The sequence below is a fragment of the Macrotis lagotis genome, chromosome 2, assembly GCF_037893015.1.
Source record: "Macrotis lagotis isolate mMagLag1 chromosome 2, bilby.v1.9.chrom.fasta, whole genome shotgun sequence".
Taxonomy (NCBI): Eukaryota; Metazoa; Chordata; class Mammalia; order Peramelemorphia; family Peramelidae; genus Macrotis; species Macrotis lagotis.
In genome coordinates, this window is record NC_133659.1 from 333,581,498 (window position 1) to 333,605,268 (window position 23,771).

At 54.2% G+C, this 23,771-nt stretch overlaps 1 protein-coding gene across 5 annotated transcripts; it reads right to left on the reverse strand.

Moving 5' to 3' along the window:
• Window positions 1-1,762: 1,762 nt before the first annotated feature.
• On the reverse strand, window positions 1,763-19,246 carry RANGAP1 (Ran GTPase activating protein 1). 5 transcript variants are annotated; one of them, XM_074227022.1, is made up of 16 exons: window positions 19,127-19,246; window positions 16,736-16,881; window positions 14,201-14,328; window positions 12,868-12,927; window positions 8,080-8,259; window positions 6,633-6,767; window positions 6,195-6,353; window positions 5,706-5,819; window positions 5,512-5,611; window positions 5,294-5,378; window positions 4,960-5,152; window positions 4,499-4,612; window positions 3,775-3,877; window positions 3,159-3,247; window positions 2,700-2,821; window positions 1,763-2,173 (listed from the first exon to the last, which is right to left on the reverse strand). In XM_074227022.1, exons 2-16 carry the CDS (start codon window positions 16,845-16,847, stop codon window positions 2,104-2,106), a joined length of 1,764 nt encoding a protein of 587 aa, XP_074083123.1. In that variant the 5' UTR covers window positions 16,848-16,881; window positions 19,127-19,246; the 3' UTR covers window positions 1,763-2,103. The 5 variants fall into 5 exon arrangements, with proteins under 5 accessions (XP_074083123.1, XP_074083119.1, XP_074083121.1 ...); XM_074227018.1 differs by lacking the exon at window positions 19,127-19,246 and adding an exon at window positions 18,914-18,934; XM_074227020.1 differs by lacking the exon at window positions 19,127-19,246 and adding an exon at window positions 18,595-18,781.
• Window positions 19,247-23,771: the final 4,525 nt, after the last annotated feature.

A 23,771-nucleotide genomic window follows, 5' to 3' on the forward strand; every position in this document is an offset into this window, starting at 1 on the left:
GGAGGACCTGAGTTCAAATCTGGTCTCAGACAATTACCTAGCTGTGAGACCTCGGGCAAGTCACTCAAACCCCATTGCCTTAAATAAAAATTTAAAAATTAAAACCCTCTGCATTATCAGTACGGACGAGGAAGCGGGGTAGTGAGGCTGCCATTTTGGATGGGGAGGCTCAGGGAGCAGTCTGAAGGTCACCCAGGCTAAGGAGAGGGTGGGACTCTCGGCATCCCAAGCTAGCCCGGACCTCTTGCATGGCCCCAGGTTTGGGGTCCTCAGGGCCTTGGTGATGCTTGGCTTCCACCATCCCAGGGGGCTCTGGAACCAAATATGGGACATCCCCTAGCGTGTCCCCATCATCATCCAGAAGCACCCATGGCTGAGGGGTCAGAGCATCAAAGTCCTGCTGAGGTTAGAGGTGATGTTGGTCCAGCCCCACCCCCACCCCCAATTCAGAGGGATGAGGCCAAAGCTGTGACACATCACTTTATTGTTTGCTACCCTAAGCCCGGCCCAGGCTGGACAAAGACTCACATTTTAGCACAAGTACCAACATACAGAAGAGCAGGCGTGCTGGGGGAGGGGAAGGGAGGAAAGGGGGGCCCTCCCCAGCTCCACATCCACTGAAGCCACACTGGCCTAGGCCCCCTGAGATCAGCGTCTGGACTCTTTCCTTCTCCTCTGCCCCAGCAGAACCCCACAGATGGGTCCCAGCTCCCCCCACAAGCCGGGCAGCTGCTTCAAACCTCCCCCCAGTCCATCCAGCAGCCACAGACCCTCTCCTCGGGGCTTCTAGCCTGGCTAGAGGCCTTTCTGCCCCAACATCCCCTCTAGCAGCCTGAGACAGAAAGTGGCCGAAGAAGCCCAAGGGGTTGGTCCCGTACCATCGGCCCGGCCTTCTTCCCATTCCCCTCACCTGCCCACCAGGGTGGGGCTCCCCCTTCAGCTGCCGCAGGGGAGATGGGCCAGTGACCGAGCTGGTCCTCCAACACTGCGATAGGAGGCCAGGCTTTCCTGTTCGATAGCCGCCTCCTCCCCTCAAGCCTACAAAGGCTGGGAAAGCTGTTCAGAGACACAGTTTCCCAGCAGCCTTTGCCAGAGCTCACAGGACAGCAGGTACAGGTGAGAGCAGGATGGGTCCCCCTGCCTCTTCTAGTGAAGATGAGCGGAAGTTAAGGTGAAGAGTAGGGTGGGAGGAATGGAGGGGTCTCCCAACAACCTCCTCAGCATTTGGTCCATTCACAAAGCATGGGTGGCAGCCCCGGGCTGAGTCCATGCACATAAAGGCAAGAGGAAAAGTTGGGAGCCCAGGGGAGCCAGTCCGGGCTTGGGGCCCAACGGCCTCCTCCCACCACCTGACCCTGCTCCGGTGGCCGGGCTGGGCTGGGCCTGGGGCGGAGGGAAGACAAGCAAAGGGGAGCACCTTGCCTTGCCTTCCCTAGAGGAGGGGAAGAGATGCGAGAATGCTCCGTTCAAGAGTAGCCCAACATGGCCAGACCACCTTGCTGAAGGGCCGAGCTCGGCCCCAGGACGACCTGAGGCCAGACGGACGCTAGCAGGAGAGCAGGTCCGTGGGAGCTGCCCAGCTCTCCTCTCTGGGGATGGGGGGGGTCCAAGCCCCAGAGCCCTGACTACCAGGGCCTGGCCCTGCGGTCTCTCTCCCAAGCTGGGAGGCAGAGACGAGGCTGCACCTCTTCCCAGAGAACCTTCCAGAGAAGCCGGCCCACAGAACGGCTAGCAACGGCCGGGGGAGATCCAGGCAGCCATGTGAGGGCAGGGAACAGTTTAATGAAGGGGTCACTGTCCAATTCTACGAGCGGGCAGATGGAAGGGAGTGTCTGAGGGCGGCTCTCCTGAGGTGGGCCAACAGAGCAGACCCGACACAGACACAACATTAAAAGCCCCTCACAGGCAGGCGGGGCCAGGCCCTGGGCAAGGAGGACAAACCCCAAACAAAAGCAGCCTCCCCTCGGATGGAAGGCAGGGAAAGATATCTTCAGTGGAAGCATGGCAGACACACACACTCGTCCTCGGGGGCCTGGGCAGGGGTTCTCAGTTCATAAAGTTCATTGGGGACGACAGCAGAGGCCCGGCCTCTTAGCGACTAGACTAGACATGGTGGAGGGTTTGCAGGAGGTTGTGGCGGGCATAGGAGCAGGACTCCAATGCCCGGTTGGGCCTGCGAGAGATGGGGATGAAGAAGGGGACATTAAAGAGGCGAGAGAAGGGTAGTGGCCCTGGGTTGGGCGGGCCCAGAGCCCTCTGCCTAATGAGATAGCTTGGTTCTGCCCACTGAGTCCAGCCCTGACTGCAGGGGAGGGTCTGGGGTCTGCCCAACCCCTTGGGCTTTTCTCTTATACTTCAGCCAAAGCACAGTGTGCATCATTGTGGGGGAGCAGGGGTTGGTCATCTGGGAACCTGCCCCACCCCATCTCTCTCCAGACAAGACTGCAACCACTTCCCATTCAGGGAGTCCCAGTTTTTCTGCTCTGGGGGGTGTCCCTGGCTCCTCAATCTTCTGGGTGCTCCTCCAGTAGCACAGGCTCCTGCCCAGCCCCCAAAGGGATCTGGGGGTCCACGCTTGCCGGGAGATTCTGTGACCCCTGCCCTAGTGCCTGAGCTCACTCCCCAACCCCCTCCTGTCCTCAGACCCAAGGCCCCAGCCCCAAATCCCATAAAGGTCCCAGGAGCCAGTGCTCACTCACTTGGTCATAAAGGCCAGAAGCACAGGCGTCAGGGTCTTTGGGAAGTAATCCTGCTGAGCCATATGGTTGAGGACCATCACGGGGCCGTAGAGACTGGGGATGGCCTTGATCTTGTCCTCGCTCTGCAGGAGAGGTACGCCCGGGGCCGGGTTAGTGGTGCCAGAGCCCCAGAGGCCTGTGATGCCAAGGCCAGGGTGGACTCCAAGCAGTCTGGTCCATGAGCACCTTACAAAGTACCTGAGGACCCTTCCTTACCCTGGGGGGACTTGCCCAACTCTTCCATGGCCCAGTCAGAAAACCATGGATGAGGGAATAGGCCAAGGGCCAAAAGCCATAGTTGCCCTCCAGTTCCTGTGACTGACACCTCATTAGAAGATGATCCCCCAGGCTAGACCGGACTAGACCCTCTGGGTCTTGCCTTCCCCTTAAGAGGGGCCCCAGGCTTTGCTTCCTTCTCACCTTGAGCAGCCCCATGTGGATTAAGAGCCTGGTGATGAAGGCATTGGGATTGAAGGAGGTTGATCCAAAGGCTTTCTTCATTAGAGCATCTGCAAGAGATGGAGTGGAGCCTGCTGGGGCCTGCTGGGGCTCTCCCCCACTCTCTAGCCAGTCCCGGGGAATCTCAGCCCCCACACCTTCAGCAGCTCTGAAGGTAGTTCCTAAGAGCTGATGCCCTGGCCCCAGATGGTGAGGCCATGCCCTGTCCCCCCCTCTGGTTTGGGGCAGGTGGGATGAGGGGCTGAGAGTCGGAAAGCCACGCAGTGAATGCTGGCTCTGGCACTCTGCATAGGCCCCCATCAGAGCTGTCCCGAGGACTGGCCTGGAAGGTGCCTAAAGGCCTGGGGTCCCGCAGCTGCTGCTGATCCTGCCCCCCCCCCCATCATCAGGCCCCTGAAGTCTAATGGATGGAATCCCCAGTGCTCGAGACCCGTCCTGGCACTGCCCCTCACAGGGAGACCTGGCTGTGGAGCCATCTCACTCCTGGGGGGGGGGGGGGCTGGGGTGCCTGCGTGACCTCCCGGTCCCAACCCATGGAAGGCCTCGGGGCCGTGCGCCAGGCTGGGGGCACACTCACCCACGGCCTCCTGAACGGCTGTCTTCACTGCCAGGTCATCCTTGAACACAGAGGAGATCTTCAGGAAAGCCAAAACCACTTTTTCTGGATCGGATGTGTCTGTCTAAAAGGGAAGAGAGCCAGTCAGGGCTTTGGGCAGAGCCCGGAGGACAAGCCCATCCTCTGCAGAGCGGTCCTGGGCTCCCGGGTCAACGGGGGGCCAGGGGGGCAACCCCGGGGAGGTCCCAGGCCACGGCTAGGCCTAAGCTGTTGCTTCTCTGAAATGAGGCTGGGGACTTCATGGTCTTTCTCCTGCCAGCCCTCACTCCATAAGCTCACACACAGGAGTCACATGGCAGGCACCCCCATGGGCTGGCTCCCTCTCCCCATTTTCCCAGAGAATCCTGATCAGGGCTTGGGGGAGGGCTGAACCCCAGCCCCGAGGCCAATACTAGGAGGACCCACGGCTCAGTCTCTTCCCCAGGCTGGCCTGACCCTTCAGACCCTTGGCTTTCTCCAATGCACCAAGGACACGGACCAAGGACGGCAAGTGCAGGGCTCCACAGATAGGGGAGTGCACTGCTCCCTGCCTAGACCCCCCTGGCACTCCTCTCCTTCATAGCCAAGACAAGAGCCCTGAGTCAGCAAGGAGTCGATGATTGTGGATGCTCCACACCAGGACAGCCCTGACCAGATGGTCACTACTTGTATGTTCTAAGCTGGCAGCAAGCCAGGGCCCCGTTACCTGCTGGGCGATCAACACCGAGCTCTTGGCCCCGAGTCGCAGAAGCTTCTCCGGGGAAGGGAAAGCAAGGAACGTGGCGACATCGGACGGAGAACACAACGTGGAGGCAGGTTCCTACAAACAGGCCAAGATGAGCGGCTGGACCAGCTGAGGAGGGGACCTCCCACATCCCGACTCTGCAGCGCCCCGTGTCATCCACCCAGAGGGCTCCTCCTCTGTAGTCCACCCCTGAGCCTGACCGCCCCCTGCCTCAGGCAGGCCTTCAAACTGAGGACCGGCCAGAGGACGCTGAGTTTCCAGGTTGAGCCCCCTAAAACTGAATTGGAAGCCCAGAGGGTGAGGTGAATCCTCCCAGAATGTGAACCCATGGTCAGGGTGGGGACACTCCCCGGGGCACAAACAAGAATCGAAGAGGGGCCTTGGCCCAGCCTATCTTCTCCCCTGAACCAACAGGAATTTACCCCAACATGTGTTTCCAGGATCTTCTTGGGGGGCGTGGTCACTTCTTCTCCTTGGCCTCGCTGGAGCTCCTCCTCCTCTTCTTCCTCCTCCTCCTCCTCCTCCTCTTCTTCCTCTTCCTCCTCCTCCTCTTCTTCCTCTTCCTCCTCAACATCATCTTCCTCCTCCTCTTCCTCATCTTCCCCCTCATCATCACTACAGAGAGATGGTAGGTGAACCTGCCCTGTCTAGCCCAGACTCCCAGGTGACCCCTTAGGCCCTGCCCAGCTCCTGGGTGACCCCCTTAGACCCTGCTCTACCACCAGGCAACCCCTTTGATTCCCCAGACCCCCCCACCTGAGCGAGGCCAGTGTGTGGGCCATGCTGAAGCCTTCCAGGATCTCCTGGAGCTGCTCACAGCCTTCTTCTCCCAAGGCGTTCCCTGTGGTAGAATGGGGAAGCTTAAGGACCAGGGGAACCCAGAGGTTTCTTGACCCATGGCCAAAATCCCAAGGTCTGCTAGACACACATGGCTCCCACGAGTCCCTGGGCCCAGGGGATGACCTAGGACCTACCATTGAGATCCAGTTTCTCCAGGTCTGATCTGTCCTCCACGGCTTCTGCAATTGCCAGTGCAGCATCTCGTTTGATCTCACAGAAGGACAAGTTCAGCTCCTGAGATATTACAGGGAAGGGCATCCAATCAGGTCACTGTTCCAACCCCTAATAGCCTGGCTCTGGTCCCCAGGGCAACACTCCACAGCCCCACCTTCAGTCGGTGCAGCCCCTCTTTCACGGCTTCGGCGATGGCCAACGCTCCTCGGGAACGCACCAAGCAGTCCCCAAAATTGATCACCTCCACCTGCCTTAAGATCTTCAGAGTCTGCAGGCCAGAGATGATACAGTATAGGTGCAAAGGGAAGCAGAGGGCACCAGTCCCTGACCCAAGGCCCACCAGAAACCCTCCTACATACAGCTCCAGGTTGGCTGGAGCCACCAAGAAAAATCCTTCCCAGCTACTCAGTGACCTGGATCAAGCCATGGAAACACTGGGTCTCAGTTTCCTCATCTGTCAGGATCTGCCAAGGGTAATTGGTCTTCACCCTCAGTCTCATGTGGCACTTTGTTTTGAAACTCTCTCATGTGCATCATTAAAATGGATAATGTAATAATAATAATAATGTAATTATAATGGATGTCTGTGTAATGGCCCCCACCACAGAGACCACCAATGCAGCCCTGCCACCGTCTGGCTCACCTCAGCCATGGCTACTGCCCCCTTCTCTGTGAAAGTGTTGTCATTCAGGTTGATAACTCTCAGCAGGGAGTTGGCAGCAAAGGCCTGGGCAAGAGCTGTGACCCCGGGATGGTTGATCCCATTCTGAGGCATGTGGATTTCCTCCAGGGTCCCAATGATCTGCAGGAGAGGAAAGGAAAAGGAATGATGGGGAGGGTCCCGGAGCACAGGGATGGAAGGCTCGCTCTAGGAAAATCACAGTCATGGGTAAATAGAAAATCCTGTACCTGCTGAGGCTTCCTAATGCTATGGCCAGGGTGCCCACCTCCTCAGAGCTCCCAACTCTTCCCTCTCCTCCCTCCTACCTAAAGATTGTTCCCATGATTTATAGGACCTGGATGGGCTGGAGAGGCTCCCCCATCCACCTAGGGGGCTAGTCTGAGCCCATCCATCACTCACCCCAAATGCTTCGGCCAAGGCTGTGGCACCATCATTCTCCAGACGGTTTCTGCCGGCCACAAATACCTTCAGGGCCAGCGGTTTGCCCAGAGCACTGGATTTCCGATGACATTCAGTGAGAGCAGCTGCCAGGATCTAGGAGGAGAAACGAGGTGACCCGCTTCCAACCTGACCACAGGGTGGGTCTTCCTCATTCCTCTTTAGCTGGCCCTCCCAGATCAAACCTTGGGGTCTTTGGATCAAAGTCTGATTCTGCCCTTGCCGTCCTTTTGGCGAGTCCCTTCATTTGGCTGGGCCTCAGTTTTCTCATTTGCAAAATGAGGCAGCTGGAATATTTTCTGAGGCCTTCTGACCTCGCCAACGGTTTCTAATTGGATTCCGTGCCACTTAAAGCACCCTCCAGTTTTGACTAGCAGCCCTCTTCTCTAACCAGCTCCACTGGCTCTCTGTACCCTCCAGGATCGAGTATGGACTCCTCTGGAAGGCCCCCTCATGCCCTAGGCTTCTTGTATCTCCTCCTACACTCAGCTTGCTCTTCCTCTCCATCTTGCATCTCTGGGCCTTTGTCCTGGCTGTGCCCCTCCTGCCTGGAATGATCTGCTCACAGCCTCCTGGCTTCCCAGGCTTTTTTCCTGCGCCTTGGCGAGACCTTGCCAGGTTCCCCCAGCTGTGAGTCCTCCTCTCAGATGACCTGTCTACCAAAGTCTACCAGTTCCCCTGGTTATTTTCACACTGGCCTCAGTGGTACTTGAAAAGTGAGCAGTAGGACTCTTTTATCCACCAACCTCATATAGGCCACCTGATTCTGGAGACCCTACAAGTCTGTCTTTACACTGTTCCTCAACCAAACCCCCCAGTGCCCCATGAGGGTCTCCCAGTTCCCTGTACCACCAAGAATCCAGGAGTCTCAATCCCTCTCTCCTGCTGAATTAACTGGGAGGAACCCAGCCTTAGGGCCCTGGGTGGCCCTAGGTCCTGGCTCATTTTGCAAATTACAAGCACTACCCAACCAAGCCCTGCCTGGGTATTACCTCCCCCCCAATTAGATGAGGGCTTCTTGGGGGGCAATGACCCTACTTTGTCCCCCTTAAAACCCCCAGTTCAGACAGAGAAAGGCCTTCATATTGGCTTGCTGACAGAATGACTTTCCCAAACGGCTTGGCAAACCCTCCAGAATCTCTTCCCAGTTGCCCCTCTTCTAGCCTCTGGCTTGTTGTCAAATGTTTCTAAAGAACCCCACCCTGCTGCTGTCCCCGGCCCAATCCCCTAAAGCAGGGCTGGCCCAGTGGGGGGGGGGGGGGAGGCTCAATTGGGGCCTGGTGGGCCCAGATCCGAACCGACCCTTGTCCATGAGGGCCCTGAGGTGAGGCCAGGCCCATATGGCTCGTCCAATATCTATGCAAAGCGTTTCTCTGCCCTCCCCACAGCTGGGCCCTGGTATGGGTACCTTGCCACCCCCAATGCCCATTCCACAGTTGTTAAGCTTCAGTTCCTGCAGCGTGAAACAAGCAGAGCTCTTGAGCAGGGCCTCAAAGCCCCGCACACCGTCGGGCCCAAAGGCGTTGTCACTCAGATCCAGTTCCACCAGCTGGGCCCCAGCTGTGATGAGGGCCTCTCCCAGAGAGATCTGTGGAACACACAAGGGATCCAGAGGGAATGGCCTGGAGGGAATGCCCCACGTTTCTGGTGAAAACCCAGGAGGCCTCACAGCTAATTCTATGGGTTCAGTACCCTAGCCCTCCCGTTTCCACATATGCCAACCTGCCCCACAGATGCTCCAGCCTCCTTCTTTCTGGTACCATGGAAAGCCATGCTCCAAACTACATAAATATGCTGGGATCCAGAGAGCCAGAAGGGTGGGAGGGAGTCAGGGAATGGGGCAGGGGTCCTTCAGGCTATACCCTAACCCCAGGCTCCTCCAAGTGCTGAGAAATCCAAACTCTAGACAACAGAAATATGCCCAGGCTGTGACAACAGGATCCTGACAGCACTCTGGCCTGAAAACAGAAGAACAGAGGGGAGGGAGCAGGATGCTTGCACGAAGGGTGGGTGGCACTCCCCCTGAGTCTGAAGGAAAGAACCTAGCGTCCAATGGAACTAGTTCTAACCTCCCAGAAGTCACTTGGGGCAGAGATCTGGACTGATGAACCATGAATTGCCCAGAGCAGGAAAAGGCCGAGAGTCTGAGATCCAGCCCCCAAGGGAATCACTATCAAAGGGGAGGGAGTCAGAAAGTGGACAATCAGGGCAAATAAAGGGCGAGGGAGGGAAGATCAAAACGACCAAAAATCTCAGCAAGAAACTCAAGACTTTGAACATTAGCAGATAAATCAAGAGGGAAAACATTACCAAGCCTCCAGAGGATTTAGGAAATGAGTTCAGGCCTCTATGAACAGACACTACAAACTAAAGGAAAAAGCTTTAGGCACTGGATAAGGCAAAGGACCTGGTAGATTTTGAAAACAAGCAGCCACAATGAGCTGTTCCTGATTCTTATGAGCAATTCTGTGAAGGAAGATGTAGAGCTTGGATTGGCTGTTGTCTGAGGGCGACCACTGCTGGGGATGGCCCAGACCCAGGGAGATTCTGAGGCAAATTAGGAAGAAGGTGAACAAGGAGAGAGCAAAGGTCAGGGTAAGCTGCATAATTAGGGAATGAAGGGCAGGGATCTGTCATGGGACAGTCCTTTCTATCACCCAAAGAACTGGATATTTTATGGCAGTGAGGCACAGTGGGAAAGGGTGAGTGCTAAGTGCCACAAAGCAGTGGCAAAAACTGTACCAGAATGGGTTCTCTCAGAAGTTTTGATCTGTTGAGGAACAGAGAACAGAAAGCCCCTAAATAACTAGAGGGGCCATGACCCAAAGAATGAGGATCTAAGGGGCAGCTAGTTGGCACAGTGGATAAAGCACTGGCCCTGGAGTCAGGAGTACCTGGGTTCAAATCCGGTCTCAGACACTTAATAATTACCGAGCTGTGTGGCCTTGGGCAAGCCACTTAACCCCACTGCCTAGCAAAAAACCAAACCACAACAAAAGAATGAGGATCTAAAGTAAAAAGGGGGATGAGTAGCGAAGAGAGTGAGGGAGAAATCTTTTATAGAAGAGGGTGCAGAAAATGAAATTTTAAAAACTAACAGAAGTTGAAAAGGAGGGAAATGCTACTTGACTATGGGGAAGAATTAAACCACCAGATAAAAACGGAAAAGGAATAACCAAAATTCCAAAGGGAAAGGGCTAACAAACAGAAGGGGAAAGGTACAGAGACGAGGGGGAAAGAACCAGAGGGAAGTGAGGGGAACTAGAACACTATACACAAAAATGGCAACAATGCCAAACTGGGAAAGACTTGGTTTTTCTCACAGTTCTGAAGGATCCATGAGGAAAAATGTGACCCACCTCTACAAAGAGAAGATGGAAACCTATTGTTTTCACTTTATTTTTCTTGCTTGTTTTTTTGGGGGGAAGAGAGGAATTATGGTTACTATAGAGCATCTTTTACACGATGGATATCTTATTGCTTGCCTTCTCAATGGGCAGAGATGAGATGGGGCTGAAGGGAGGGAGAGAATTTGGAACTCAAAATTTAAAAACAAAATCAAATAATCTTCTAAGAAAAAACCAATGGGAGTAGTCACCTTAAAAAAGATCAAGGTAGGGGCAGCCAGTTGGTGCAGTGGATCAAGCACCAGCCCTGGAGTCAGGAGTACCTGAGTTCAAATCTGATCTCAGACACAATAATTACCTAGCTGTGTGGCCTTGGACAAGCCACTTAACCCCATTGCCTTGCAAAAACCTAACAAAAACAAACAAAAAACAGTAAAACTAAGTGGTTAGGGAAAAAGTGAGTAGGCATCAAGTGAGTCCACAAAAGCAAAAGGTTGCCTCCAACTCTTACTGTCATGAAAAGCCCATTGGGAAGCAGTGCCGGAGACTCCAGAGAAGCCTGGAAAGACGCTCCTGGACAGACTGATGGGCGAGTAACAATGTAACTGAAGAAGCAGGACCTTGTAACTAAAACTGATGCTGGGCAGGGAGGGGGCTGCTCAGTCATGGGGACGACCGAGGAGGAGAGGAATATGGACCCAGGAGGGCTGGGAATTTGGCAGCAAAAGGTTGTCTGGAGCCAGTCCTCCAAAAACTGAGAAGGGAAGGATGTGAGGAGGGGACAGGATTCTTCCCAGGAACTTGGCAATAAAGGGATGGGAGGGGTTCCAAGGGAAGGATGAGAACCCAGCGTTCTTACAGGAAGCAAAGAAGGGCAGTCATCCCAAAGGGGAAAGTGAGACCTGGGAAATCATGGATGGGGCAAGCGCTGGAAGAAACAAAACAGGGCTCACTCAAGGGTATGAGAAAATTCAGGTTTATCATGGGAAGGAGGAAGACTTCGGGATCAGGGAGAGGTTGACAGTGACTCTGGAGGACTGAGGAAGGGAAGGGAAGAACGAGAGGCCAACAGTAACATCACAACCAAGTGACTGTGTGAAGGCAGACGGGAATACTGGTGGTTAGTAAGTCATGGGGTCAAAAAGGCCTGTTATCCAAGAGCCATTCCTACAGAAATGTAAAGTAAAGGTCCCCCAATTCATACTGAGTAAACTGGTGAAGATGAAACAAAGGGAAATGAAAATCTGGGGGATTAAAGGCCCACTAGGGTTGCATGTGCATTCCTAGTCTAAAAAATGATGGGGTGGGGGGGGCAGCAAGGTGGTGCAGTGAATAGAGCACCAGCCCTGGAGTCAGGAGGACCTGAATTCAAATCTGCCCTTGGGCAAGTCACCCCATTGCCTTGCAAAAACAAAAATAAGAAAAAAGAAAAAACAAGTAATTTGGAACCATGCCTTCAATTTGACCCACTAATGTCTAGAACAGGTCTAAGGAAAATGGACCCACAGGAAAAAAAAATCTTTACAGCAGTCTTTAGGTCATCACACTGAACTGGAAACTAAAGGGGCGGCTACCAAAAGGGGAGTGGCTGAAAAATCAGTTTAGTAGCTGCCCTGTCGTATGGCTTCTGAGAAGCTGGGAAGATCTCATGAACTGATGCAGAGTGAAATGCTACAGTAACAACTATGAAGAAAAGTGACTTTAAAATAACTGATGATTCTCATCAATGCAGTGATCCCCACAGCGATCCCAACAAGTGTTAATGCAGTCGGCTCCCCCGCCAAGAGAGAAGGGACCCGACAGAGTTGGATGAAGCTGAGGCAGGGAGTCTAGTTAAACTATTCAAACTTAAGGGCTTCAAAGGGCACAGAAGTTTTTGGAATATACCGTCCTTGTAAGCAGGTTTTTTTTCCTGTTTGTTGTTTAATTGAATGGGGAGAAGTGAAGGAGAGAAAATATCTGCTTCTTGATCTTTTTTTTTAAATTTTATTTATTTAAGACAATGAGATTAAGTTGACTTGCCCAAGTTCACACAGCTGGGTCATTAAGTATCTGAGGCCAGGTTTAAACTCAGGTCCTCCTGACTCCAGGGCCAATGCTCTATTCACTGTGCCACCTAGCTGCCCCCAATATATATTTCTTAAAAGAAAACAACAGACCCAAAGGCCTGTCTTCTTTGGCAGCTACCCAGGAACCCTCCCCCACCTTCTGTGGGCCTGAATCCTATTGTCAAAAATCTCATTCTACAGACTCGAGTACCACAGACAGTTAAGATCTACTTTTCCATTCTAAGATTGTTCCAAGGGGCGGCTAGGTGGCACAGTGGATAGAGCACTGGCCCTGGAGTCAGGAGTACCTGGGTTCAAATCCAGTCTCAGACACTTAATGACATAGCTGTGTGGCCTTGGGCAAGCCACTTAATTAAGCTCATCACCTTTCAAAACAAAAAAACAAACAAACAACCTAAGATTGTTCTACATCCTTCCTACCCTTTTCTCACCCTCTTTTTTGGAGGGCTCTGAGGTTCCACCCCCCAGAGTTCACAGCCCAGGGTCCTCATCTTAGTGATTTGTGATGGGGACCCTCCTTCACCTGTTTCCCCTTAAGAGTGTTGGGCCCTGCAGAGGGTCTGTGTTCTAGTTCTGCAGTCCCAGGTTTGTACCCAGTGGGAGCTTAGTAAATGTTTATCCTGTTGCCTGTTGAATACATTTGTTCCTTTCAGTCTTGTTGCTCAGCCTTTCCCAGCCCTTAGTTGTCCAGCCAGCACCCAAGGAGACCCTCCTAGCCCAGGGATCTGGAATAGCAGGGAAGGGATGGATGGCAGCACCTTGCTGGCCTTTGTCACTCACCAGGGCAGGAGGGATCTCTGACCTCAGCCTCCCAGTGAACATATCGCTCCAGTGGCATCGCTGAGCAAAAGGGAAAGGAAAGAAACCAAGAGAAAAGCTCAGTTTGCTGGCTTGGCTTTGGATCCCTGGTCCAAATGCAGGCGCACACTTCCCCCTGATAGGTGTCCTAAATCCAGGCCCAGCCCATGCAGGGTGAGGAAAGCAGACTCAACCCTGCAGCCCCCAGGAACAGATGCTGCAAGAGAGATCCTCACCCAAACATGAACAAGCAGTGCCCCACAGGCTCCTGGCTGGTGAGCCAATCATGTGGGAGAGAGGAGCTAGCCCAAGTTTGAACAAGGGCACAATGTCCTTGCACTTGTGGCCATGTCTGGACCCTCCCACTTCACAAACCTGCTGGCAACCCTGTCCCAACAGAGGACATCAAGCTCAGTCAAGAATGGGCTTGCCCCCCAAGCCTAGGAAGGAAGACTAAAGCTAGGTGCCTAGTGAGAGAGGGTGGACTGAGAAGCAGTCAACCCAGAGACACAGGCAGGGAGAAAGGAAGAGCGCCCAATGAGCAGAACCCTCCCGCAGGGCTGGGCAGTCCCTCCACCTCAGGGGAAGATGGACTCTCTCGGGTTCCATCATTTCCTCCCTGATAACTGCTCCCCATTTCATGGTCAGACTAACACTGTCCTGAATAAAAGAGTCCATGGTTGTGGGGCAGGACCTAGTGTGTCCCCCAGGGCCTGGAGAGTTGTCATGGCTCAGGAATCCTTTCCTCTAGGTCCCCACCCTGGACTCTGGGGTGCTATCTGTTCATCTCTGGAAGCCTGTGCTCTCAGATAGGCTGGGGCCAACAGTTCAGGCCACCGAGGTAGACAACCATCTTGTTATTTTGCAGAGAACATTCCAAAGAACAAACCGTCCCAGACCAGAAGGGAGCAAAACAAGCCAGAGCCACAGCCGCCAATGTTTGCTTGGCCATGACCTCCTCAGGTACGCTGGGCTTGGCTGGGAGTTGTCCTCCAAAAGGCTCTCTCTTGAGCCAGGAAAAGAAAAACCTTTGTGAGGCACTCCCTTGAGACCACACCAGCCCTGGGAAGTGGGGGAGAGCAGCCAGCCAGGCTCTCCTGCCCTCTCCCCCATCACTCCTGGCCCTGAGTACAACAGGGGAAGGAATGAGTGGATGACTAGGACAGACCTTGTTCGGAAAGAGGTCAGAAATGTCAAGGTCCAAGGGTCCTGGCAGGTTGGATGACAGTGCTCCTGGGGACTGGAGGCCTAGCAACAAGCCAGGAGGCAAGGCCCTGTTCAGCTCCCACCTTTCTAGGGTGCATCAAACACTGACCTTCAGCTCTGATTTCTTCTCCAGGGCCTTGGCGATGACTTTGGCTGCCTCCACACCCACTGTGTTGCCTTCAAAACGCAGGGCCTCCAGGCCGTCAAATGCCTCTATCTCCTTAATCACCTCCTGAGCTGAATGGAGTCAATAAAAGAGCCACAATGTTAAAGCATCCTCAGCTCCAGGAAGCTGGCAGGGAAACCGAGGTCTGTGTTCTGAGCCTGGGCTCCCTGAGAGACCCAACTCCCCCAATTAGGAGCTGTGCGGCCTTGTGACCTGCCCAAGTAAAGGGCAGCAATTACCTGCCTCCCAAGGGTGCGTGGTGGGTGACCCACAGAAAACATGAGTCCCCAAAGTGACAGCAGCTCCAGTCGGGGGGGGGGGGAGGTTCAGAGCCTCAATCACTGGTCTAAGATGGATGGTACCAATGGCAATGACACCAAGTGCTTTCTTCACCTTCATCCTCATTTAATAGAGAATACAGCATGAAAACTTCAGAGTTTGGGTCATAAAGGCCATCAGATCCAGCCCCTGAAGCTGAGCTGTGGACCCCCCGAGAAGGGTGGCCGGGGTCACATGCTGGTTACAAAACCAGACGCGAAGCCTCTCTGCTTCACCAACCTTGGCTGACTCAGAAGGGTAAAATGGGCCTGAAGCAAACCCACTGTTTCCTACTATGAATTAGGCTGTGCCTCTGTGGGGCAGGGCAACATTGTACCCATTTTACAGACAGAGGAGGGAAGCTGGCCTATTGCTCCTGCACTGTCTGGAGCTGTGACACTGGCCTCCCAAGTGGACACAGCCCAAGCCAGAGCCAGATGTGCCCAGGATCTGCCTATGCCAGGGCATCGAAGGCCATGTGACTTGTCAGCTTGTAGCCTGGCTTGGGTTTGCCCTCTCCTACTAGGCAAAGGATCTTAGAATAAGCTGCATTTTATTATTCTGGAGGCAACTTCGAACAAGCTTCAGAAGCTCCCAGGGGACCCATGACTTAAGACTCCAAAGACTGCACACAACATCAAACCCAAGCTGTTTGACAGCCCAGGAGCCCAGATTACGTGACTGGCCCAAGGTCATGAGCCTGTCTGCAGTCAGCTAGCCAGACCACAGTACAAATGGCCTGCACTAACCCCTAACCAGAGTGGGACTTGTCTCCTGCTGTCTCTGGTGACCTGAGATTTCAGAGGGTAGAAAATTCACTCCACTGACATACAGCAGCACCTTGTGTGCAACTTGTCATTCCAGGGATTCCAGGACACAGCCGTCAGGCAAAGCCCTGAGCACAGGTCTTGCCCCATGGGCGGCTCTCCAAGGGGACCTCTCCCAGCCCAAATCCTAGTCCTATCCTCCATGTCTGCCCTTAGATTCAATTATGTCTACGACGGCAGCACCGGAGATCTCGGCAAGGCCCGGAAATAGCCCGCTGATGAGTCAGCCACCTTCTAGTTCTCAGGTCTCACTGAATGGAATGATGGATGTGGAGTTGGAGGTCCTGGCTGGGACCCCAAACAAGTCCTCCGTCTCTCTGAGGCCCAGTGGGGAGAAAGACAAACAAAGGATGCCTGCTCAAAGGAGGATAATCACACCTCCCTTGAGGAACCCCCCCCATCAGTCATCACTTGGGGTGTCCCAGAAACAATTCAGTGGCAATAGACAAGGCCTCGGGTCCTTCCAGAGGGAGACTCCCGGAGACAGGGGCCCTCAGGCCAAATCCCGGCTGCCCCTGGCAATCACTCCAGTTTTCTGGGCCCCAGGTTCTTCAAAAAGAGAAGGGGCTTCCATGACATGACCCTGATGGTCCCATACAGCTCTAAATCTATGCTTCCCACCCATCTCTTGGCTCCATTTTTATTTTTGTTTTTATTTTGAATTCCAAGGCCTCTCCCCATGCAATGAGAAGGAATGAAAAAGGCTACCCACTGTACACAAGATGTCATGTAAAACATATTTTCCTATTATCCCTTATTTAAAAAAACTGCTAAGGATGCTAAGATAGCAATTTAGGGTCTTGAGATTAAGGGTCTGGCTTATTTGCCACCAAGGAAGAGACTTAGTATCACAGTCTGGAAATAGGCCCAGGTTCTCTGTTGAATAAATAAATCAATGCTGGCTTTGGCATCAGTTTGATGAAGGAGAAGCCACCTTGGCAGGCCTTGGCTTCGTCTCCATGACCTCCCTGGGTCTGCCTGAAACAGCGACCCTCTCAGGTCGAGTGATTGACGGCCCTGCGCGTGGCGAATGGGGCAGAGGAGACAAAAGAGTGCAAGGTCCTGCCATGGCTATGTCTGACAGGGAAAGAACCAGTCATGTCCCCTGCCATGCCATTCTCAACGGCACCTTGACAAGTCACCCGGGCAGGATTTTCAGGCAAGCCCAAACCAGTTCCCCTGGTATAAGTAAGTGTGGAATGAAGGGTGGGGAAATTTCCCCCTTCAGCCCTGGGAGCTGTGCTGGGCTAGAAAGCTCCAGGCTAGACTGAGCCCCGAGATCCTACAGGGATCCCACCTGGGGGGGGGGGCAGGAGGAGGCTGAGGACCTTACCATCTTCTGCAGTGTTGAGCTTGAGGCTTTTGCCTTTGAAGCTAAGCTGTCCTCCGCCCACCTGGGTTCTGGCCAAGCTTTCGGCAAGTTTGGCGATATCCTCAGACGCCATGGTCACTGCTTCTTTGTCGAGTTTCCTTCCCAGGCTGTTGAAAAAGGCATCATCTCTCATCATCAAAGCCATCCCACTTGGTGGCTGTTTCACAATCCACAGAATGCCCTCCCCAGAATACCTCAGTGAGATTTACACAGCATCCTGAGCCCCATGGATCAACGGGGAAAATGAGGGCATTGGCTCGCCTCAGGTCCCAGCTAAGAAATATCAAGTTAGGCTTGAAGCCCAGGTTTGCTACTCCCAACGCCAGGCCAGGGGTCAGTGGGTATGAAATAGGAAAAACACATGCTCTCCCTGAAGCCACAAACATATATTAAGCCCAGTCCTGGAAACACCCAAAGTTCAAGTGAGGTCCCTGCCAGCAACACATGGGTCTGATGGGGGGGTGGGGGGTGGGAGACACGGCAGCTATGACATACATTCCAGACTTACTCGCCTACTGAGGCCATGTAAGGGTGACTTGGTGTGGAGGGCAGGTATTTTAGATGGCCTCCTGAGGAGTCAGAACGTGAGGGGCCTTGGGGGCCATCCAGTCCAACCCCCTCATTTCATGGACCATACAACGGAGGCCCCACAGGGGAAGTCACTTGCTCAAGGTCACAGAGTAGTGAGGAGCAGAGGTGGCAACCAGAGCTGGTCCCCCATGGGCAGGACAGCTCAGGCCAAGGACTAGTCTGTCTGCTGGGGCAGGCTGTGAGCATCTGGACCCACTGGGACTGTGCTCAACTAGCGGTTTTCTACATAAGCTGAAACCCTGGGCAAAGGGGCATCCCGTCTGGCCTGACCCCTTGAAAGGCCAGGCGGGCAGAGGGGATGCTCCTCTCCATGCTCTCAGAGGCTCTGCCCTTTGCCCTCAGGTCCTCAGTCTCTGCTGCCTCCTGACTCTCGGACTGGGACAAGAGGCCCAGAACTATGGGATTTCCTTCATTTGGAGGCCAGTTGTCAGAAGGGCTGAAGCTCTGGGAGAAGAGAGTGTCCGCAGGCCCAGGGATCCACTGTCCTGGGCCTCCTATCCCGCTGCCCTCCCCCATACGGGGTGGAGTGGTTCAAGCCATCCAGGCATGGAGAACCCAGTGCCTTCACTGGCTTGTCTGAGGCAGTGGGAAGGGGTGGGGGGAGGAAAGGAGCTGTTTGTCACCTAGGGACAGAAGGCTCAAACTCAGGACCAGCGATCCCCATCGAGAAGCAAAGGCGGGAAGCAGTGGTTCCTAGGAGACGGCAGGCTCTACCTCACAGAAGCCGTGGTCACAATAGGCCGGCTCTACCCCTGGGACAAAGGCCAACCCACCCCCACCAAGGCCAGGGCGCAGGCTGGCAGACCTGAAGGACCCACGGACCAAAGCCAAGGTGCAGCTGACGGGGCTACCACCCTGGAGAAGGGGACACGGAATCAGAAGCTACTAGCGGTTTTTTAAGAACTACACGTCTAGCCTGAGCTGAGGGAAGGTCAGGCAGAGCGGGGGAGATTCGGATACTTGGGTGGCCATGAGGGGCATGCGGGCCTCTGAAGCAAAGCCAAAAATGCCCCGACAGCCCCCCAGTCCGCTCTCAAAGGCCGCATTACAAAGCAGAACCAATCAGCAACACTCCCGTGTCTGTGCCCAGAGAAAACCAGGCTTTTAGTCAGAGAGAAAGCTGATCGACCCGGGCCCTGGGCAGTGGCCCGCGGGCGGCACATCCTGCCTGGGGGCTGGGCGCCCCCGGCCCTCCTTCCAGGGCCCTGTGGCTCCAGCTCATCCACGACCTGCTTGTGGGCAGCCGGGCCCGCGGCCTGTGGCATCTGGCAGCCTCTTGTCCCGGCACCTCCTAGAGCTTTCTGGAAGGATGCCGCCTCTGCTGGGGGGTCTTTGGCGCTGGTGGCGCGGGGCCTAGGTCTGGTCCCTTCCGCAGGCCCTGGCCTGGGCGCTGCCCGGGGTGCTGGGGGGGCGGGGAGCCGGACACAGACGGACGGACGGACGGTTCGGGCTCCTCTAGACCCGGCGGGGGGGGGGGGCGCTGCGGCCGGGGGGCTCCGGGCCTCGGTGTCCCCCCGCGGGGCGGCGGCTCTCGGGGCGCAGACTTACGTGCGCGGGGGGCGGCGGGGGGCGGCGGGGGGCGCCGCGGGCGGCGGGCGGCGGGGGGCGGCCTCGGCGGCCTCGGCCCTCGCGCACGCGCACGGCTGCCCCGGGCAGGGAGGGAAGGGAAAGGGGGCCGCGCGCCGCGGGGAGGCGGGAGGCGGCGGCGTAAGCTCGCGTCACGATAGGCCGCTGGCCGACGGCCCCCCGCCCCGCACTCACGCGCCGCTCGCCCCGCCGTCCGCCGGCCGCAGCTGCGCCTCCGGGCCGCCGGTCGGTCGATGATGGCGGCGAGGGAGAATTTTTGAAAGCCGGCAGTTTCTGTCCTGCGCTCTGATTCGCTCCGGGCCGCCTCGCCGGCCGTCTTTTCCGCCGACGGGGCCGGGGAAGCCGGGAAGTGTAGTCCCGCCCCCTCGGCTCGCCTTAGGAGCCGCACCCCTCCCTGACTACAACACCCAGAGGGCAGTGCGGGCCACCCGCCGGCCTTCCGGCCTTCCCGTGGGGAGGCCCTCTCGTTCCCGCGAGACCCTCGCGCCTCGGGCGGGCCCGGGGCTGGGCAGCGGAGACTACCCTTCCCGAGATGCGCCGGGGCTGCGGCCGCTCGGCTCGATCCGCAACTTTATTTAGACACCGGCGGGCGGACAAGCCCCGGGCGCCCCCTGCTGGCCGGCCCGCCGCCGCCGCCGCCGCTCCTTCCCGCGATGAGGCGGGCGGCGGCCCCGGGGGTGCGGGGGCCCCGGGGGTGAGGGGCCCCCGGGGGTGCGGGGGACATGCCCCCGCTGAGGGGGACGAGAGGGACTGCCCGGGGCCGGAGCCCGCAGCTTCCATCTTACGTCGCCCGCCGGGCCGAGGGCCCCAGACAAAATGGCGGCCGGTGGGGGAGGGGGCCCCGGGCGCCCCCAGCCCCGACCCTCCGAGCCGGCCGCCCCGAAGCAGGTACCTGCGGCGGGAGGAGGCCCCAAGGGCACCAAGCTGGAGGGCGGGGCCCGACAACCTTGACCTCCGACCCTCACCCGCATAGCCCCAAAGGGCCACATGGCATCCTGTGCCAGGGCTTGGCAGCCCAGTGCTCATTGAGGGTTGAGGGTTGTTTTTTTAGGTTTTCGGCAAGGCCGCGGAGTCGGTGACTTGCCCAAGGTCACACCGCTATGTAATAATTGCCTGAGGCCGGACTTGAACTCGGGGCCTGCTGACTCCGGGCCCGTGCGCCGTCCACTGAGCCACCTAGCCGCTCCTGACTTGATCGTTTTTGAAGAGACCTTTATCAGCAGACCCTGGAGAGATCAGAGGAGAGCGGAGCAAAAACAAAGCAGGGGACCGTCCTCCGTTCTGGGAGGAAGGGAGTTGGAAGTGCACAAACACTGTCATACCGCATAGGTGCCACCCAGATCCCAGAGGACATAGACGGGCCTGGACGACCGTTGGATGGCATCCAGTTGGGCGGGAACGGGGCCAGGCAAGTGATGGCTTTACAGAGAAAACCCTCCTAAATGAGGGTTTTGCCTTCTAAAATGAACACCAGACACAAAGGTTTCTTGTTTTTTTAGATTTTTGCGAGCTAATGGGGTGAAGTGGCTTGCCCAAGGTCACAAAGCTAGGTAATTATGAAGTGTCTGAGGCCCTCCTGACTCCAGGCCCAGGGCTCTATCCACTGCGCCGCAAAGTTTTCTTGCTAGGTAAATTGAAATGGCTTATTTAGTCATGAAGGCAGGTGACTCCTAGACCAGGATTCCAACCTGACTTGGTTGGAGTCAGCTTTGACAAGGATGCTCAGGCTCCCGGGGGTCTGTCACACTTTATACTGTTTCTAATCTCTTAGATTTTGAGCCAGAAGGGACATTGGAGGCCATCAAGGCTGGTCCCCTCATTTTAGAAGGACCACAGGGAGGTGCAACTAATCCAAAGTCACAGAGTCTTACACCTAAAGCTTCCATCTACACTGTCCGGATGTTGGGCATAAAGCTTTGACTAGCATGTATATCTTTACATGTTAGAATGTAAATTCCTTAAGTGAGAGGTATCTTTGCTGCACCCCCAGTACTCCATGTTTGTGAATTGTGGGGATAATTTTATAGGAGGCACAGGGAGGGGAATCATGACTTGCCCAAGATCACACAGATAACAAAAGTGAGATTCAAAACAACTTAATCAGGAGGAACACTAAACAAAATAACGACTAAGACCCTTAGACCAAGACATTTAAGACCCAGGAGAGAATCAAAGAAATCTCTGGGCTAAATGACTGCTAGGGTTTGCTTTTCTTGGTCTCACCCATTGGGGAAGGATCCATCCATCTATCTTCCTCCATAGCCATGGGACTCACCAATGGAAAGGAGAGCTGTATCTTTGGCAGCTATCCAAACCCTGTTTCAAACAAACTGGGCTTCCCATTTCCCAGGACCACAGACTCTGGGAACTGAAAAAGCTTCCAGGCCACTAGGCCAGTCTGTGCCTGAAGAATCCCTTCTGTGGCATTGGAAGGAGAGGTGGTTTCCAGCCTTTGTTTGGAGAGTCCCAATGGGACGAGGGGCAGAGGTGTGCTACTAAAATGTTTTAACATCTGGTTCTCAAGAAAAAAAAATCCAGTGTACCCAAGATGCACCTTTAAGTTTCATTTGCAATTACTAATATTTTCTCCAACTTTTTAAGACCAGACAATCAATTGATCAAATCCTGATTTGCGTTCTTACTGTTCAGTCATTTCTGAGTCTTCATGACCCCCATTCGGATTTTCTTGGCAGACATTCTGGAGTAGTTTGCCACTGTCTTCTCCAGCTCATTTCATAGATAAGGAAACTGAGGCAAATAGGGTAAAGTGACAGATTTGAACTCTAGTTCACTGTGCCACCTAGCTGCCTCTGGTTAGTTTTGGGATGAATCTAAATATCCATCATTTCACTTTCTCCCTCTTTCTCCCCCCATTGTTCCTCATGGTTCTTTTCAATCAGGAGGCTAACCCCTCCCTCACCTGCTATCTGGAGACAACCCTCACGTCTGTTCTGAGCTCAGCTCCTTCAACAAATCCTCTTGCATCCTGAGAGTGAGAACCTTCCTCAGGATGGGGAACCATCCACATCTCTAGCCTCCCCATCTTAATATCTCCCAAGTCTATAGTGCTCAAAATTGAACACATCCAGCTTGGCAGGCTGGGCAGAACCCCATAGTTGGCAGTGGGAACCCATATTCCAGGACTGGAATGTCTCTGACACATGGCCTGTGTGACCTTAGGTCATTTCACTTTGGGCTCAGTTTGCTTATCTGTAAAATGAGTGGTTTCTACAGACCTCTCCAGCTCTGAATGCAATGATCTCATTTTATCCTCACCAAACCTTTATGACTTGGGCAGCACAGGAATTCACCATCCTGCCCACCACTCAGAACCAAACCTAAACTCAGATGTTCTGACTCCAACTCTCACAGTCATTTCTACTACACGTGGGTTTCTCTGGGTTCCTGTTGTTTTGTCACTATGCTGTGTACTTTTCCTTCCTGGACCTCAGTTTCCTCTCCTATAAAATGGGTCTAATGCCACTGTTTCCCAATTGCAGGAATTTATAAGGGCCATACATGAGACATCCGATTTTTACCAAATAATGAGTTCAAATACAAGGTTACTAAATTCATTAGCTGCTGGAGGACATATATCTACTCTGTTCTGCTGATCTATTTCTTAGCCAGGATCAGATTGTTTTGAAAATCGCTTTATGGGACAGTTAGGTGGCTCAGTGGATAGAGCATCAGCCCTGGAGTCAGGAGGACCTGAGTGCAAATCCAACCTCACACACTTAATAATGACCTAGCTGTGTGGCCTTGGGCAAGTCACTTAACCCCATTGCCTTGCAAAAAAAAAAGACTATTAAAAAAAGAGAAAAAAAAATCACTTTATAATGACTTTCAAGTTGTGCCTTTAATATAATCTCAGATTCCCCTCTGAAAATGAGGGCATTGGACTAAAGTATCTTCCAGTTATAAATAATGCCAGATTTAGGTTCTGTAAGAATAAAGTTTTCTAACATTTGGAGTTGGTGTAATGGACCTGCTTCAACAGGGAGTGGGGTTCTTTTTCCTGGGGATATCAATCAACAAAGGCTGGATGAGGATGCTCCTGCTTTGGGTCCTGAATGACTTCATGGCCTCTGGGGTCTCTTCCAGCTCTTGCCTGCCCTCATTTGAGTCTCCTTGGCATTCTTAGAAGGTTCACAAAGACTATTATCCTCATATTGCAGAAAAGGGACATTGCTCTTCAGTTCCTTCTTACATAGGAAATCTTGGAGGTCAAAGAGACCATGGAACCCAGGTCTTTCTGAATCCACCTGGCCATTTTCCTTTTACTCAGGTAGTTACAAAACTTTTCCAAGATGAAGTGAAAGCTGCACAGCTTCCAATGGAGCTCTCGGCACTGACTGGGAAAGGTTATTTGCTGAGTATGCCTATATCCTGTCAGCTGCTGTCTGTGTCTGGCTCTATGGGCTAAGGGCTGTGCCAGGGGGGTGCTCTGCCTTTTTCTTAGGTATTTTAATCTAGTATATTCTTTGGAATGAACAAAAATGCCACAGTTAACATGGCTGGAGCTTTTAAAGTGAGCAGAGAGAAAAGGTTCTCTGTCTCAGGGTTTTTAATTCACATTGAAGATTTATCCCAATTCTACCTCCCAAGAAAAATGAAGCTGAATGTGATTGTCTATTCCAACTGAACAAATTCAGTTTTGTCCCCCTGATCTTATGATGGGGATTTCTAAATCACCCGCACTGTTTGTTTGGCCCAGATCACAGAGGGGAGTTCACCAATCATAGGCCCTGGGATGGCCTATGGGGCAAAACTTAGCAGGCTAAGGCAAAATATGCAGAATTAGAAAATGAACTCCCTC